This window comes from Panthera onca, chromosome A1, assembly GCF_046562875.1.
Source record: "Panthera onca isolate mPanOnc1 chromosome A1, mPanOnc1 haplotype 2, whole genome shotgun sequence".
Classification (NCBI taxonomy): Eukaryota; Metazoa; Chordata; class Mammalia; order Carnivora; family Felidae; genus Panthera; species Panthera onca.
Window position 1 is genome coordinate 130,399,886 of NC_138339.1, and position 18,507 is coordinate 130,418,392.

At 47.2% G+C, this 18,507-nt stretch overlaps 1 protein-coding gene across 5 annotated transcripts in view; it reads left to right on the top strand.

Annotated features, from left to right (window-relative positions):
- The window catches only part of ACSL6 (acyl-CoA synthetase long chain family member 6), a 61,717-nt gene that overhangs the window by 23,637 nt on the left and 19,573 nt on the right, over positions 1-18,507 (top strand). For 4 of the 5 annotated variants that reach the window (XM_060636213.2, XM_060636211.2, XM_060636214.2 and 1 more), the window contains 7 exons: positions 1,549-1,600; positions 11,342-11,415; positions 13,007-13,084; positions 14,513-14,647; positions 15,039-15,173; positions 16,237-16,332; positions 17,660-17,732. In XM_060636213.2, coding sequence (XP_060492196.2) covers positions 1,549-1,600; positions 11,342-11,415; positions 13,007-13,084; positions 14,513-14,647; positions 15,039-15,173; positions 16,237-16,332; positions 17,660-17,732 — 643 coding nt within the window. Of the gene's footprint in view, positions 1-1,548; positions 1,601-11,341; positions 11,416-13,006; positions 13,085-13,141; positions 13,220-14,512; positions 14,648-15,038; positions 15,174-16,236; positions 16,333-17,659; positions 17,733-18,507 lie in introns of all 5 variants that reach the window. The other variant, XM_060636212.2, reaches the window with a different exon arrangement.

An 18,507-nucleotide genomic window follows, 5' to 3' on the forward strand; every position in this document is an offset into this window, starting at 1 on the left:
GCAGGTCTTTATTGATGGTGTGCGGGGCTTATCCTCACAGACCACGCTCACTATGCAAGGGGCCTTGCTAGGGGGTCAGAGAAGCACCCCTGTGTTAATAAACCATTGCTGTGAGCAGCTTTGGAAATACCCACTCAAGGAACCAGGACTTGTGTAGGTGAGGGTGTAGAGAGGGACCTGGAACAGGAGTCAGACGTTTAAGATGGAGAAAAAAAGGGCAGCCATTCCTCACTACCCTTGGTTCTCCAGAGGCCTTTTCTTTGGGAAGGCTTATTTTTTCCCCTTGTAGGTAGTGAACTCTACAAGGATGGGGTGAACAGGAGAAGCAACAGACTTAGAAGTGAACCCCGGGGCCAAGTACCTTTGTAACATCTGCTGTCCTTGTTCATCTTTGTGAATTTTTCTTTTTAAAATTTTTTAACGTTTATTCATTTTGAGAGACAGGGCACAAGCGGGACAGGGGCAGAGAGAGAGGGAGCCACAGAATCCAAAGCAGGCTCCAGGCTCTGAGCTGTCAGCACAGAGCCCAACACGGGGCTCAAACCCACGGACCATAAGATCATGATATGAGCCGAAGTTGGACCTGACTGAGCCACCCAGGCACCCCGTGAACTTTTCTGTGTGTTACCCCCGAGTGATACTTCCTGGGGTCAAGTCACCAGTGACAGTCACTGGCCCTGGGAGAGCTGTGTGGGAGTTTTAAGCTTGCTTACGAGGCCTCTTGCCTCCAGTCTTCCCTCCAGCTCAGCCCTTCCCACTCTTCTTACCTGCCCCTGAGCTTTCTCTTATGCGGATCAGCCCTTCATGGGCAGCCCTGGTGTATACCCACCTCCCTCATACCATACCCCCGCCTTCGGAGCACCATTCTCCAACCTCTTGGCACACCCTTGCCTCCATGCCTCCACCAGTAACCAGGCTAGTTCCTCTTCCAGAGCCCATCTTCCCTTTGTCTGGAGAGATCTTGCTTGTCCATCAGTCCCAACTCATGTCATCTCTTCTGCATACAAGTGGGCATGATAGGCTCCTCCTGGTGACCCCAGGACTCTGTGCCCTGGGCCAGGGCCAGGGTCTGATACAGAGCAGTCTTGGTGCCACAGTGGGAATCTCAGTTCCTGGGCCACACATTCTGTTCCCAGGCCTAACCCCAGACATTTGGGAGAAAGTGGGAAGGCAGGATGGAACTTCTCCACTGAGAAGGTGAGGTCTTTGTTAGAGGCCTAGATCCCATCTCAGATTCAAGCCCAATCTTGAATGGGACTGTAGCCCAATCCCATCTCAGATTCAAGCTGGGGAGGCAGCAGGACCAGGTGAGAAATTAGTGTGACAGATGGATGTCCAAGCCCCCATCAAGTTTCCTCAGCCTCTTTCCTGAGGACCTGCCAGTCCACCTTTCTGACGGCTGCAAGCAGGGGCAGGCACACGACTCTATACCCACTCGTGGCGGGTGGGGGTGCACAGAGAGGCTGGCTGGTTGAGAATTCCAGGGGTCTCGGGCCCTGGCTGGCCACTCTGGGTCCTCTTAACATACACTTCTTCTCAACTCTGCAGCCCCCGAAGCCCAGTGACCTCTCCATTGTGTGTTTCACAAGCGGCACAACAGGTGAGCTGAGGCACCCAGATCACCAGCCGGGGCCACCTGCAACCTTCTCTAGCAGCCTTGGTGGTGTGACTGCAGGGGTCTCTGCTGCCCCCCTGACCTCTGAGGCATGGGCTGAGCCTTGTCCCATGCCTGATTCCAGACCATGGGCTCCCAGTGCCCAGCAGGAGGCAGCATGGGTGGTGGGACATGGATAGTGTGGACTGCGAAGTCCAGGGTGGGGGCTGGCCATTTCCTGGAGCTGGGGCCAGAGGAGGGCTGGGTAGCTGAGTCACATCATCCCTTGCTGAGAAGCAGCTCTCACCACTCTCCTTCCTGCCCTGACTTGGCCTTTGTGTCAGGGACCACAGACAAAGTGTGGGGTTTGGTGTCTGAAAGTCTTGATTTGGGTTCCACTTCTACCACTTGCTGGTGGCTAGGAACCACTCACCTAGGCTTGCTGCCACCTCCTCCCCAGCCTCTCCCTGTGATAGGGTGGTTGAAAGTGCCAGAGAGGGAATGGTGTGGAAAAAGGCAGTGCAGAAACTCTGAAGGATGGGGCTGGTATGCTGTGGGCGTGGATGTCGGATGAGGACAAGCAGAAATGATTCACCCCATGCCTGGTGCTGACAGAGGAGTGCATAGGGCAGCATCAGCAAGGATAGCCAAGGAAGGCTGCTTGGAGGAGGCAGGGTGCACAGGAGGGGTGTGGCCACAGGCACAGCACTTCACAGTCTGCAGTGCCTTTTCCGTCCAGTCACTGAGCTGCTGGGACCTCAGCACGGCCTGTGAGGCAAGCAAGCATGGATGCTATATGAGTGGATGCCACCAGCAAGTGGAAGCAGGGGACTTGTGCCCTTTTTCCAGAACCCCCGGCCCAGTGCTCTTCCTCTGCTGCTACTCCATCTCATCTTTTGACTTGGGAAGTCACTTGTCCTAGCCTTGAATGGGCAAGAAGTTTCCAGCCTTCTTCTTCTGGTTGGAGGGCTGGCCTGCCTTGATGATAACGCTTGATGGGGTGGGCAGTGAAAGTGGAACTTTGCACAGTCTCTGCAGATGCAGCCTCTAAGGCATTTGGCAGGTCCTCCCCAGCCCCATAAGCAGACCCGCCATGAGGATGGATCATGATAAACAAGGCTTTGTTAGATCTAGATGGATTTTTGCCATTAACTCAGTGGGTTTGAGGATTTCCTCCCCACAGCTAATTTTTTATTTTTTTATTTTTATTTTTATTTATTTTTATTTTTTAATATATGAAATTTACTGTCAAATTGGTTTCCATACAACACCCAGTGCTCATCCCAAAAGGTTCCCTCCTCAATACCCATCACCCACCCTGCCCTCCCTCCCACCCTGCCCTCCCTCCCACCCCCCATCAACCCTCAGTTTGTTCTCAGTTTTTAACAGTCTCTTATGCTTTGGCTCTCTCCCACTCTAACCTCTTTTTTTTTTTTTTTTTTTTTTTTCCCTTCCCCTCCCCCATGGGTTTCTGTTATGTTTCTCAGGATCCACATAAGAGTGAAACCATATGGTATCTGTCTTTCTCTGTATGGCTTATTTCACTTAGCATCACACTCTCCAGTTCCATCCATGTTGCTACAAAAGGCCATATTTCATTTTTTCTCATTGCCACGTAGTATTCCATTGTGTATATAAACCACAATTTCTTTATCCACTCATCAGTTGATGGACATTTAGGCTCTTTCCATAATTTGGCTATTGTTGAGAGTGCCGCTATAAACATTGGGGTACAAGTGCCCCTATGCATCAGCACTCCTGTATCCCTTGGGTAAATTCCTAGCAGTGCTATTGCTGGGTCATAGGGTAGGTCTATTTTTAATTTTCTGAGGAACCTCCACACTGCTTTCCAGAGCGGCTGCACCAATTTGCATTCCCACCAACAGTGCAAGAGGGTTCCTGTTTCTCCACATCCTCTCCAGCATCTATAGTCTCCTGATTTCTTCATTTTGGCCACTCTGACTGGCGTGAGGTGGTATCTGAGTGTGGTTTTGATTTGTATTTCCCTGATAAGGAGCGACGTTGAACATCTTTTCATGTGCCTGTTGGCCATCCGGATGTCTTCTTTAGAGAAGTGTCTATTCATGTTTTCTGCCCATTTCTTCACTGGGTTATTTGTTTTTCGGGTGTGGAGTTTGATGAGCTCTTTATAGATTTTGGATACTAGCCCTTTGTCCGATGTGTCATTTGCAAATATCTTTTACCATTCCGTTGGTTGCCTTTTAGTTTTGTTGGTTGTTTCCTTTGCTGTGCAGAAGCTTTTTATCTTCATAAGGTCCCAGTAATTCACTTTTGCTTTTAATTCCCTTGCCCACGGCTAATTTTTAACACAAAAGAAATAGCATAGTCCTTGCTCTCCAGTAGCTGACATCTAGAGTCAACACAGAATTAAAAAACGCCCTTCAGGTTTACGTGGGGTTTTTTTGTTTGTTTGTTTTTTGTTTTGTTTTGTTTTTTTGTCATGAGTTTCATACGTAAAATTTTGGTGATATGTCTCTCCAGCCTGGGTTGGGAAACAGGTTACTATTGTGGCCTTCATGTATTTATTTTTTTAATTTATTTTGAGAGAGAGAGCAAGCAGGGTAGGGGCAAAGAGAGAGAGGGAGAGAGAGAATCCCAAGCAAGCTCCATACTGTCTCACAGAGCCCAACACAGGAGAAAGAACTCACAAACCATGAGATCATGACCTGAGCCAAAATCAAGAGTCAGACATTTAACCAACTGAGCCACACAGGCGCCCTACTACCATGGCTTTTACCTTTTGACCCTTGATGTTCAAGAGTGCCCCTAGGCTTTTAATGAGTCACTTGGTCATATTGGCCTCCATATCTGGAGAAGAACTTCATGGAGCAGAAATGTGCTATCACCCAGGTGGAGAGGGCAGGCCTCATGTCCCATGCTTTTCCAAACCATGAAATCACAATTGGAAGCTAAGCCATCCTGCCCAAGCTCTGTGTGGTGGAAGATGGTCATATGGAGCCAGGAAAACAGGTTGTGATTTAGTGCCCAAGCCTCCCGCAATAGAAGTGCTGCTGGTGCCAGGGCAGAGCTGGGGGATTGAGCAGACCTCTTATCACCCTGCCCGGCTGTACTTGGATTTCCTTGGCATTAGCATGAGCCTGTGCTGTGCCTCTGGCAGCCATCCTGTTTTCGAACACATCAGCCCTGCCTGTCCTCAGCATCACAAACCCCGGATACAGCTTCTCTTCTGAACTGTGTTCCCAGCTTCATCAGGGGCCCACACTGTTCTTTCAGTGGGGAAAGATGGAACATATGATCTAAACCTGACATTTGGTTCATGATTCTGGTGGAATCATTCTGGGAAGATTTTCTTCTTGCTATATGATGGAAACATCTGTGGAGATCCCCAGAATAAGCCAGTGCTATGGGACCCCCTAGTCAGGCTGTGACAGTCCTGCAGGAGGTGAGAGGATGGGGTTTGTCTACACTCAGGGATGGCTACTGGGTGGGTATATAGTTCGTTGTTCATTTCAAAATGACTGTTAGCTGGACTGGAATCTGATAGCCCCTACCCGCCACAAAGAGAATTTGTGGGTATAATATAGCCTTGTTTGGGAAATTGGGTGCCATTAGTGATAGTTAAGACGTATACTATGAGTTCATGTACCCTCTCTTCCCAGAGAAGAAAATACAGTGATCTTTTTAAATATATCCTTCTCAAGCTCTATGCTTTTAGCATTCTTTTTCTAACATATCGATTCACTCATTCAGCTCATTTATGGAGCATCCAGTATGCATCAGACCTAGTGCTGGGGGCTGAGGTCATGGGGATGGATAAGACAGACCCCTGTCTTCATGAGCTCACAGCTTATGTTACCGGGCAATTCAGTACAATGTGGTCACTGCCTCAAGAGTCCACATCCCAGAGTGCATGGAGCACTATGCCACCAAGAGGTCAGAAGAGCAGGACAGAAAGGATTCCCAGCGGAGTCCACTGGAGCAGAGTCCTGAAAGATTGGTAGCTGGAGGAGAATAGGAGGAAGGGCGTTCTCAGCATGGGGAACAGCATGTGCAAAGGATTGGCTGCAAGAAAGAAAATATTGCTTCAAAGGAGAGTTGAGTGAGGAAATAGCTGTCTGGGAACATGGCCTGGGAGCACTGGCAGGAGAGGAATGATGAGGGCAAGAGTTTCAAGTGGAGGCTGAGGTAGAGGTGAATAGAATCTGTCAGTGTTGTCTGGTGGCTGAACTATACCCAGAGGATGCCACCACAGAAATGACTGCTGGTGCCCTTGGCAAAGGCTAATCGTGGAGCGGAGGCTGGAAGCAGAAGCTGATTGCAGTGGAATGAGGAGTGAATGGGAGGTGAGGATGTCACATCAGCACATGTGGACAATTTCTTCAAGAAGCATGGCCATGTCACCAAAAGGCATGTTCCATAATGTTGATAAACATCGCTGTTTGAATAGTCAAAATCTGGAAACAACTCCAGTGCCCATCAGCGATAGAATGGTATACCTCAATAGAATCCTCTCCCTTACTGTACATTGAGTGAAAGAAACCAGACACAAAAGATTGCCTCATTTCTTTGGTATAAAATTACAAGAACAATAAACTAGTCTATGGTTTTATAAGTCAGGATAATGGTTGCCGTCCAGGATAACGCTGCCCTGGAATGCTGATGATGTTCTAGTTCTTTAAAAAAAGAAATTGTTTTTAATATTTATTTATTTTTGAGAGAGAGAGAGACAGATAGAGTGCAAGCAGGGGAGGGGCATAGAGAGGGGGAGACACAGAATCCAAAGCAGACTCCAGGCTCTGAGCTGTCAGCACAGAGCCCAATGCAGGGCTTGAACCCATGGTTCGTGAGATCATGACTTGAGCTGAAGTTGGACGCTTAACCGACTGAGCCACCCAGATGCCCCGTGATGTTCTATTTCTTGATCTGGTGCTGGTTGCCCAGGTAAGTTCGCTTCGGGAACAAAAAAATCTACTGGATCTGTACACTTATTTGGGCAATTTACCACATATGTATGTTATGCTGTAAGGGAGAATCTATGTGAAAAATAGATTAGCTTTGAAGGAATGACAGACCAAGAGTGGAGCTGGCAGAGGCTATGGAGGGGGTGGGGCTCTTGTTATGGAAACACCTGAAAGTGTTTTTTGTCATCGAGAAAGAGCCACTAGAGACAGAGGAAAGGGAGGTGCTGCTCAGTGGAGCAGAGCCCTTAAAACTCTGGTGTGGATTGAGGGAGAGAGGAGGCTTCTGGATACAGCAGGAACGAGATGTACCCTGCCTGGAGAAGAAGGGAGGAAGAGTGGGTAGAGGCCCCTGGAATTGGAGCATCTCTTCTGTTCTAATTGAGGGCACCCAGGAAAGCTCAGTCATCTGCAGTCATTTAGCCGAGCATGTAATGCCCATCGGCCTTACCTCTGTGGCTGCTCAAAAGTGGGATCTTGGGAAAATACTCTCTTTGACCTACTTGTTTTGTGCCATTCAGTTCAAGACTTATGTGACCATATGCATAAAACTACATCTGGGTATTCCTGCTGTGCAGCTTTAGGAGAATTTCTTAACTTCTCTTAAGCCTCAACTTGCTTGAATATTAAATGAAGCCATCTGATATCTGTAATATAGGCTGTTTTAAGAAATAACTGAGTTACCATGTATGTATGTATGTATGAGATGCCTAGCACAGTGCCCACAGTCGTGGATTTCAGTACCTGGCTGCTATTATAGTTATTATTTGTATTTCTACCAGCTCTCAAGTCTGATTGTTTAAAAAATTGGTGGATATGGGGTTGATGAAAGTAGGACTCAATCCTGAAGAAGAGTTGGGAGCCTCTAGCAGGGAGATGAACACTCTATCCGCATTATAAAACTTCCAGAGCATTTCTGTCACCGGTGTCTTTTGTAACCTACCTTTGTGTGAAAGTTGAAGCCAGCAGCCAGAGGAACCTCCAGCCAGAGGGCCCGTCACTGTTCCCAGCCCCACTCCCATCCCAACCCTGCAGGAGAGACCTCGAGCTCAGCTTCACCCCATAACTGCTCTCACTTGGAGCCAACATCCATCTGGGGCAGACCTTTAGCTAGTGAAATGCCTTTCTGCAGATCAGCCATGGATGGCCAGCCCAGGAATACTGGTTAAAGCCAAAGTGACATCCGCAGAATCTGAAACTAAGAGGTTTTTTTTTTTCCTTCAGCAGCTGGAGAGAAAATAAATGAAGGGATGGCCAGCCTATGAGTAGAAGGTGGGGAATGGACAGTAGATCTCATGTTGATAAGATGGTGCCATTGATGTTGCTCCAGATAATAAGAGAAACAGAGCAAACAGTGGTTCTGTCACTTTGCCATGGGTCCAGCTAGGAATGCTCACCAGTTCCTCCATGTGAGCAACTTGAAAAATCTTCCATATCACATTTTTAAAACCTGCTGTCAGATGCATGCACTTGTCCTGAATCAGAGAAGCAAACAGAGCTTTCCAAAGAGTGACCTCCTGCCTCCTAACTCTGACCTTGCATCTTCTCCCAGGATTTGCTGTCAACACGTACTTCTCCTTCGTCCCTTGGGACCACGTCAAGGGATGACTTGAAATCATTTGAACCTTTTCTGGGAATATTTAAAAATCCTTTAGCTCATTAGAAGTTTATGAAACTTCAATTATACCTACAAGAAATCGTTTGTTTCTAAAAGGTCTAAACCTCTCTCATCATGTTGGAGAGGAAAAAGATTTGCCTAAGCAGACTTGGGTAACTACTACCATTGTATGTGTTGTGGACTGAAGTGAATGGAGGTTTCAGATAATTTTCATTAATGAAGACAACTTTCTTTTGAAATTCTCGGTCACCCACCCTGAGGTTACATTAGGCATGAGCAAGGCAGCCAGCCTCACAGATCTGAAGTTCTATAGTACTGGACCCTATTTTGTGGGAGTTCTGATTTCACATCTAGTATTTTGGTGTTATTCTTTAGAAACATGTAGAACTTGGGAATCCACAGGTGAAAATTCCCAGGTGATACTCTCAGAATTGTTTGTGGGCCCAGAGACTGTAGAATTTGTATGTAGGAGGCAAATTAGGGACATTTCTTTTTTTTTTTTTTTTTTAATGTTTGTTTATTAGAGAGAGAGAGCGCACATGAGAAGGGGAGGGGCAGAGAGAGAGAGAGAGAGACCCAGAATCTGAAGCAGGCTCCATGCTCTGAGCTGTCAGCACAGAGACCAATTTGGGGCTCAGACTCATGGACTGCGGGATCATGACCTGAGCCGAAGTCGAAGTTGGACGCTTAACCAATTGAGCCATCCAGACGCCTCCCGGGTCGCTTTTTAATATGGGGTTGGGTTTGAGAAAAGATGCTGGGTTAAGAGAAGGACCAGCAGAGGTGAAACAGATCCCATGCATCTTCTTCATTTAAAAAAAAAAAAAAAAGATGTTTTAATAGTTACCTATTAAAACCCTGTAACCTTCTGTGTCCCCAGAATCATCTCTGTGATTTGTCAGTATGGGGGTGTGTCCCAGAGCATTTGACACAACCTCACCCATCACACATCTTGGTCAGACCAAGATGGAGCCATTACTGATGCTCCTGTTTCTGGCAGATGGAGCTCCAGTAAGTTGAGCAAACAGGCCTAATGGGAGATAATTATGTGAGCAACTTTACCTTTGTCTCCATCTGTTCTTTTAAAGTTGTTCAGTGGGGGTGAAAACATACGCACCTCGTGCCTTTTATGGTCATTCTCAGGTCAGTTTCATGGGTGTGGTAAGTCACAGACAGTCTTAATTCATAACTACAAGTGTCGGTCCAAAGTGTGAATCGGTCCACTTCCCTGTGACTTCTTCCCTCCGCACCTTGGGCTGGTTGTGGGCTTGGTGGTCTGCTCTCCTCTCTTTCTCTGATGTCTCTCCTCCTCCTCCCGCTTGCTAATGAAGCTTTTAGCCCTCTCCCACCAGGTGGAAGTGGGAAGGGAGAATAAGGATGTGGGAAAGGGAAGTTCTCTGATGGTTTGGGGCAACACTTAAAACCTGCTCTTTGTGTCATGGACACTTTCAGGAGTTCTTTTGTTTTGTTTTGTTTTGTTTTGTTTTGTTTTGTTTTGTTTTGTTTTTGAGAGAGAGAGTGAGCGAGAGTGAGAGATAGAGTGTGAGTGCACATGCAGGCAGGGGACAGGGCAGGGAGAGAGGGAATGAGAATCTCAAGTGAGCTCCCTGCTGGGTGTGGAGCTAGATCTCAAGACCATGAGATCATGACCTGAGCTGAAATCAAGAGTTGGATGCTCAACTGACTGAGCCACTCAGGTGGTGCCACTTAGGAGTTCTCTTTACACTCCCTCCTCTACATTTTGTGCCTGTGGACAAGATTCCTTTTTAACCCACAGTTCTTGCCATCACCCCCTCAGACTAATGTTCCTTCTGCCAACTCCGTATGCAGTCCCTGGGATTTATTATTTTTTTGCAGCCACGGTCTTCTTCACATTTCTCACCAGGATCCCCAGCTGCAGGGAACATGATTGAGCTCTGAGTTAGCTGGGGTTTCAAGTTGGGAGAGAGGATGGGCTAAAAAACTCTGCGTAGCTCTCTCTGAAGAAATTCTTTTCACAAATCCATTCCTCTCCCTCTTCCCCTTCCTCCTCCTCCTCTTCCTCCTCTTCCTTCTTCTTTTCTCTTCCTCTCTGAGGTAAAATTCACATAGCTTAATTAAACATTATTAAATATTTTAAAGTGAACAATTTTATGGCATATACTACAATACTCTCTTAATCTCTAATCACTTTGTCCTTTTATTACCTCTTTCTGGGTGACGGTTGCAAAGTTAAACATATTGGTTTATTTAATATTTCCTGGGTAAGTTTGCACATGGTCTGCCCTCTCACTTTTGGAGTTTCACAGTGGTTGTATCTGCTGCCTTAGTGGAAACTTCTAATAACATCTTTTGCACATGGATTATATTCTTAGACCTTATGAAAGCCCTATGAGGTGGGCATTGTCCCTATTTTACAGGTAAGCAAACAGAGAGGAGAAATGGCTTCCCCATGTTATGCTGGCAGTGACGGGAAAGGCCGGGAGTTGAGACCAGTCAGATGTGTCCAGACGCGGCCTGTGTTGTGTCCACCCTGATGTGAAATGGTGACCACTCTGGCCTCCTTCTCCAGCCTCCTGCGCCCTGGGTCCCTCACCTAGAGAATGACTCTTCTGAGTCATTCTAACAAACCTGGGCTTCACTACAAGGAGTAGTGAGAAGTCTTATCAAGACAAAGCAAGAATATCCATGTCCCATCTTTGACAATGAGCAAGCAGGGGGTCTACCCCAGCGCTCTGCACCTCTAGCCTAGCCTTAACCCCGGGGCCTTTCCTGGTGCTGGATGCAGTGAGGAAGTCCTCTGCTAGCACAGTTGGCTGTTGGATTCTGGAGATTAGACCTGCTTAACCCAGAGACCAGCTCCACGTACTGGGTGAAGAGGCAGGGGGCCGAGAACCTGTGCTCCCTTAGGGAGCACAGGCCACAAGTAGCCAGCCTGAGAGGCTTTGAGTCACCCTGTGTGTGTGGCTGTGTCACCTGCCTTCTGGTTTAAGCTGCTGGGAGTCTCAAGGTGGGCTTTGAGTGTCTACAGGATGAAAGTATCTGACATGGCATTCATCTGCCTAGGACTCTGAAGTGGCTGCCAACGAAGGCCAGAGGCTTGGGTCTGGGTCTGGGTCCGACAGTCTGGGGCTGTCAACTTGGGCACTATTCTCAAGGAGTGGCCCTTGAGCTTCCAACTAATTTGCCTTTTGTGCTTTCTCTTTTCAGGGAACCCAAAAGGTGCGATGCTCACCCATGGGAACGTGGTGGCTGATTTCTCAGGCTTTCTGAAAGTGACAGAGGTGAATAAAGTAGACTCGCTAAAGCAGGTGTCTCTTGAGGACACCCTCAAGCCTCAGAGGTTTTTTTGTTTGCTTTCTTTTTTCTGCCCTGATGTAATCTGAGCTGCCTTTCACAGGCAGGTGTTTCTGTTGTCATCAGTACAATCTGACCTTTATAGATATTTTAACCTCAAACCCTGAAGTGATCCATACCTGAAAAATAGCCAATTTGATTTCTAAAGGTGCTAAGATCCCAGAAAGACCTGTAAAACTCTTTTTCATTTTTAACTGCAAAAACTGAGATATCTGTGGTTTTTATGTGTACCTATATTTAGAAAGTAATCCTTAATTACTTGTTTTTCAAATAGGTCAGGGTTTAATTCAGTCATTTCGTGTTTAAGGACTACTAGAGTCTGGGAAACAATGGCGACTGCTAATGTGTAAGACTGTACTTAAAAAGGTAAATCTAAAATCAAAAAAAAAAAAAAAAGAAAAAAAAAAAAGCTTGATATCTTGGCCTGACAAAAGCATGTTAGCATTTTATAACCGGCTAAGAAAGAAGGACATTTTTCCACAAGTGGTGAGTATCCATGTCTCCTGCAGCTTCCTTAAGGAGAAAGGAATGTTCCTTTTCACTTAAGTTAGGCTTTTTCTCCACAGTGGAGGAAAATCACTGTCTGCATTCCTGCCAGATGGCATTACGGAGCATATGCCCCAAACACTGATAGATTTTGGTAGAAGACTGTAAGAGACTGTTGGTGGCCGAACCCAAGACAGGAGCTGTTTGCCCAGTTCCCAGGGCTTGTCCAGACTCGTTCAAAAGCCAGCCTTGGAAGAATAAAGGCCCCTGTGAAAGGGTGGGGGACAGGGAAGTCCAGCAAAGGAGAGCACCCGAGGGTATGTCCCGCTCCTGGGCACAGGCCTTGTGCAGGCACCCCTGGCTGGAGCAGCCCCTGTCCCTGAGATCAGTCCCATCTGTGAGATGTGGGCCAGAGAGGAGGGGTGCAGCAGGGCTCCCTCTTGGCCTCCCCTACAGGCCCTGTCCCCAGACCTTGGCTTGTGAGGCCTGGTTTAGCCATCTGTTTGTCCTGGGCTCATACCCCAGCCACAGCTGGTATAGACCCAGGGCTCCCTGGGTCCCTTTTCTGGAAGAAGGACTAGAAAGTGCTGATAAGCCTAGCCCCTTGGACTCCTGGCTCAGGTGGCCCAGGGAGATGGCGAAGTGGGGTCTGGCCCCAGAGGAGACTTCCCTGCGGAGCTCAGCTCTGCTGGTTTATGTGTGCTTCACTGAGCTTTTTGCTTCTGCAGATAACCTAGACCCACTGGCTGCGCCCTAACACTCCGCCTCCTACGCTGCCCTGTCTCCCTCTCCCTCTCTTCTTCCTGCGCCTTTCATCTTCCTCTTTCTCTCACACATTTTTTTCTCTCTCTCATCTTGCCTTTCTCTCTCTCTCTCTCTCTCTGTCTCCTCCCCACCCACCTCCCCATTTCCCTTCCCTTCTTCCTGTTTGCCCCTCCAGGACCATTTTTCTCTGTATTGTTTTATGACTCTCTTGTCGTCTTCCTGTCAGTGTTTTCTTTCCTTTCTGTCTCCCATGCCCGTCACCTGCAGAAAGTGATCTTTCCGAGACAGGACGATGTGCTCATCTCCTTCCTGCCTTTGGCTCACATGTTTGAGAGAGTAATCCAGGTAAGACGCCCACCTGACTGACCGGGCCTTGCCTGGGCTCCTTCTGTTTTCTTACAGAGTCAGTGGGCTCCCACATGTGCGGATGTGCACATTTCCTATTTGCCTTTAGCACACATGTTTGAGAGAATGGTGCAGGTAAGGCCCTGGCTCCAGGGAGGCACATTCTGTGCCTAGAACCCAGAACCCTACCAGAGTGCCACTTGTCACTGGTGCCATGAAATAGAACTAAACTGCCCTGTCCTCAGACAGGTACCACAGGGGTCCTGGGAGGACTCCAGGGAAGACCCCAGGTCTGCCTTGTCTTCCCTGCGGGTGTAACTCCTCTGAGAGAGGCCCCAGGTGATGGTCTGTGCTCAGAGAGAACTATAGCTTTGAAGAAGTATTTTTACCATTCACACTCTGTGCCATATGGCTCCACTTATGGCCAAGACATTTCCATACCATAACTTCCAAAACTCGCCAGCTCCTGGAAAAGAAAACAAGACAGTAAAGTTGGGGAATCAAACTATCATGATCCCTTGCTCTGGAGATGGGACTGGCATAATGATTGGCCCTGAGATAGGCCTTACAGGAGCGTAGAGGGAGTGGGGGGAGTCCCCATGAGGTAGTGGGAACAAATAATTTTCCACACATGGGTCACTCAGGGGGCCAGCTTATGAATGAGCCATGTCTTCTAAAGCCTCTCACATCTATCTTGGGGGAGGGCTGGTATATTAGGGCAATGCTTTCCAGCTTTTTAGACATAGATTAGAATGCCATAGTTCATTACTATGAACTAGTTTTGCGACTCTGGGCAAGTCCCTTTACCTCTCTGAGTTTTGCATTCCTCATCTGCAAAATGGAGATATAAATGCTGCCTCACTTATAGGGGTGCTGTGAACATTAAAGAAAGGCACATGCATTAGGCCTCTGGAATATTCCTAACCCCAATCAAGAACCATCCAGGACCCCCCCCTTTTGGCCCCCCTCCACCAAACAATACCCAGAGCCAGCGTTAGCATTGTCCCATGGTATTCACAGGCACTGCACACCCTTCCAGAGTTGCTGAGGTGTCCCTGGGGCAGATCCACAGATCTGGATCAGATCTACTGATAGGATACAGTATAGCTCAGAGACCTGAGACCCCAGGGAGGTCCTTGCCCAGGGCTTGGGAGTTGAGCGTGAGGGAGCAGGAACCAGTGAAGTTGGCTGCTCTGGCATCTCCCAAAGACCCAGGATTCCTCCCTGTCTCCTGCTGCTTCACCCCGTGCCTGAGTGGGACTTAGTGGGAAGTGGGGAGCACCCCAGACAGCATTCTTAAGTGTCTCATGGCAGCAGCTGGTGCTGGGATAGGGGGTCATGTGCGCCCTCCATGTAGGGCAGAGCTTTGGACTGTAGCCAGGAGTGATCACCCTGAGGGACTCCTCCCTTCCTGTCCTCTCCCTCCAGTCTGTCGTCTACTGCCATGGAGGGCGCGTAGGCTTCTTCCAGGGAGATATCCGTCTCCTCTCAGATGACATGAAGGCTCTGTGCCCCACCATCTTCCCTGTGGTCCCTCGATTACTGAACCGGATGTATGACAAGGTAAGCCCCAGAGGGGGTCTCTAGCCAGGCTGATGTGCTGTGTGTCTGCTTGACTGTACAGGGTCTGAAGCCCCAGGCAGGCTTTCCATGCCTCCTCCCCCAGGTCCTGGAAGTTAACCTCCTTTCTTGTATTCCTTCACTCTCCCCTTCCTTATCCTGTTTTCTTCCCATTCTCCAAAACCCTGTTTGGACAGATTTTTCTTCAGGAATTTCCATCCCTACAATGTGGCCAGACATTGGTAATGTTCACTTTAGCTGGGTGTCACATCCACTGATGTCCTGCAGGGGCAAAATGGAGCTTCTCTTTTGGTTAGTCTGGGCCTTCTTTCTGGGGGGATCTGTCTAGAGGTAGTACACGGGCCAACAGCTTCTTCCAACTTCTGTTCCTCAGATCTTTAGCCAAGCAGACACACCATTAAAGCGCTGGCTCCTGGAGTTTGCAGCAAAGCGTAAACAGGCTGAGGTCCGAAAGGGAATCATCAGGAATGATAGCATCTGGGATGAGCTCTTCTTTAATAAGATTCAGGTAAGAAAATAAACAGTGTTATTATGGAGTGACACCAAAGTGGCCTTATAGAAAAATTGGAGAAACCCATTCCAGTGGGCTTATAAAATGATAATTCATTTGCTCATGAAGTCAAAGCTTAAACTACCATTGAAATATTAAAGGACTCATTTTTGTTATTTGGATGTGTGTGATATTTGCCAAAAGGCAACCAGCAAGAAGGACTCCTGGAAAATAGATCTGTTGGTCTTCACAGGCATTGGGGCAACTTTGCCCTTTTATGGTCAGGTCCATCAGGAGCTTCTGTGGCCTGAAGTTTCTCTTGCCTTTCCCAGTAGCCTTGGCCATGCTGGCTCCCCAGCAACACTAGGTTCTAGCAAGGTGACCAAGAATCTTCCTTTCCCTTCCTGTTAGCTACATCTTCAACCCCTACCAGTGCAGACTGATCATGAATTACTCACTTCTGTATCCTCATTTAAGTTGTCAAGCTCTGCATTACCCAAAGAATCTATAGCTAATTCATAGCATTACTCGTTTTTTCTTACTACCCTATTTTTAGCTCTAAGAAAATTAATATTTAAACTCTCTTGGCTCAACTTATAGAAACAAAGTGTTTAAAGAATTCTTTGTCCTCTGCAGTGCATAGTCAATAGAGCAGAAAACAGTATTGATTTATAAATGAAAAAAGGCTATGCCATTAAGATGGAAGTGGGAAGAAATTGTTCTAAGTAATTGTTTTGGCTGCTGGCAGATGATGGGAGAATGAGAGGAAAGCTGTTCATTTCAAGGAAGGGGGAACCAAAATTACAGAACACTGCCCAGAAGAGTGGCACTTACCTCCAAAGGCATAGAGAAGTTGGCCGTTTTGTGGGTCGAGTTGCAAAGCTGATTGGGTTGATTAATTTGTAAGGAGAAGGGACTGAATCTTCAGCTCACATGTTATAAAGCCTCAGGCCTTCTCTTTTAAACCTGACCTAGGGTCAGGTAGGATCCAACTGTTGAATGTTGACCTTGAAAGAGGCCCAGATGGGTTAGATGCCACCTTCAGCAGCCCAGACTGGCAGGTTCTTTTCTCTTCCCACAGGCTAATCTTGGCGGGTGTGTGCGGATGATTGTTACTGGAGCAGCCCCGGCTTCACCAGCAGTCCTGGGATTCCTCCGGGCAGCTCTGGGATGCCAGGTATTGCCTTTATGTGACTTTCCCTAGGGGCAATGGGATGTGTGTTAAGGCAGAGCAGGAAGCCCACTACACCCTCTACTGTATAGAGGAAGATCCTGGGGGCAAAATTTTAGTGGGACAAAAGCTCCCTCCTCTGAGGATGAAAAAGGCTCAGTGAAAGCCAGGATGATCTTGTGATATTCTGCAAAGTCCAATTGTATCTACTCTCGGAAAGGGGGTCAGATAAACTACATGTGGATCATCACTGTGCTGGAGAACCCATACCACACCTGCAATAGCATCTCTGAGTTCTCAATCCTGCAAAATATCTCCCAACCCAGAAAAAGAGCACTAGAGAGGGGGATCAAAGTTCACTGATGTTTTTTTATTTGATTCAGTAGGTTTTGTCATCTCTAAAATATTCATTTTTTTATTTATCTGTTCAACTAATATTTTCTTAAAGTTTATTTATTTTGAGAGATTGAGAGAGCGTGTGTGCGTGCAGATGCTCTGGAGGGGAATATCTAACAGAGTTCAAGTAAAACTTATAGTAGGTTTTAAAATATTTGTCTTTGGGGTGCCTAGGTGGCTCAGTCAGTTAAGTGTCCAGCTCTTGATTTCAGCTCAGGTCATGATCTCTTAGTGGTTGATGAGTTTGAGACCCACATCTGGCTCTGCACTGACAGTGTGGAGCCTGCTTGGGATTCTCTCTCCCCTCCTTGCTCTGCCCCTCCCCTCCTCACTTTGTCTCTCTCTCTCTGTCTTCTTCCAGACATATGCTGACAACTGAATTATGTTACACAGAAAATAGAAAATAATAAACCCACGGGCTCCTGGGTGGCTCAGTCGGTTAAGTGTCTGACTTCAGCTCAGGTCATGGTCTCATGGTTGTGGGTTCGAGCCCTGCATCAGGCTGTGCGCTGATGGTGCAGAGCCTGCTTGGGATTCTCTCTCTCTTTTCCTGTCTCTGCCCCTCCCTTGCTGGTGCTCTCTGTCTCTCTCAAAATAACTAAATGAACTTAAAAAAAATTTTTGCCTTTAATACATATCATCCAAATGAAAAATAGAGTCAGTAGTTGAAAATAGGTCAGAAATCTTTAACCCAAACCACATAACCTTATCTACTAAGTGTCTGTGGTACAAATCACCCTTCTTCCAAACCAAGTGGTCACACCTGTTGTTTGTGTTCTGTTTCACCTGGAGAAACCTACCTCCAAAGCACCTCCCTCCCTCTGTCACCAGCATGGAGCAGCTAGATGCTCAGTGGGAAGTTAGCTGGCTGAAAAGGGAAGGCCATCAGCTGTAGGAGCATGTATACTTACAGTGTGGTTTTGTTTTCCATTTGAAGGTTTATGAAGGCTATGGCCAAACTGAGTGCACGGCTGGATGTACCTTCACCACACCTGGGGACTGGACCTCAGGTAAGATGGCCTGTAGGTATGGGAGGGACTCATGGGGCACTGCTGAGTTAAAAACAGCAAGATCTCAAAAAGTGACAGAAAAAGAAGAAACAAACTGTTGGTGATTATGTCTGGGTTGTGGCATTATGGATGTTGTTCTTTTTGTAACATGTTTTAGTATTCTCCAAGTATGTTTTGTATTTTCCTATTTCTTTTATAGAGAACTAGAAGTCATTTTAAAAAAGTAGTACATGACAGAATACGGTTCCAGGTAGAAAAATGCTTTCAATATCAGTCAGTATCAGTATATTGGATTTTGCAGGTTCTAAATACCACACAGCTTGGTTGTGGTTGTTTTATCACAATTTTTTAATGTTTATTTATTATTTTTGAGAGCAAGAGAGACAGAGTGTGAGCAGGGGAGGGGCTGAAAGTGAGAGAGGGAGAGAGAGAGAGAGAGAGAGAGAGAGAGAGAGAATCTGAAACAGGCTCCAGGCTCTGAGCTGTCAGCACAGAGCCTGACGTGGGGCTCATACTCACAGACTGCGAAATCATTACCTGAGCTAAAGTTGGATGCTTAACCAACTGAGCCACCCAGGCGCCCCTGGTTGTGGTTGTTTTAGAATGAAGTAAGTAGGCTATGAATTGGATATTATTTAGGAAAGAAAGGCAAGTTCATAGTGAATAGAGCACTATTTCTTTTTTTTTTTTTAATGCTTATTTTACCTTTGAGAGAGAGAGAAAGAGACAGAGACAGAGTGTGAGCGGACAAGGGGCAGAGAGAGGGAGACACAGA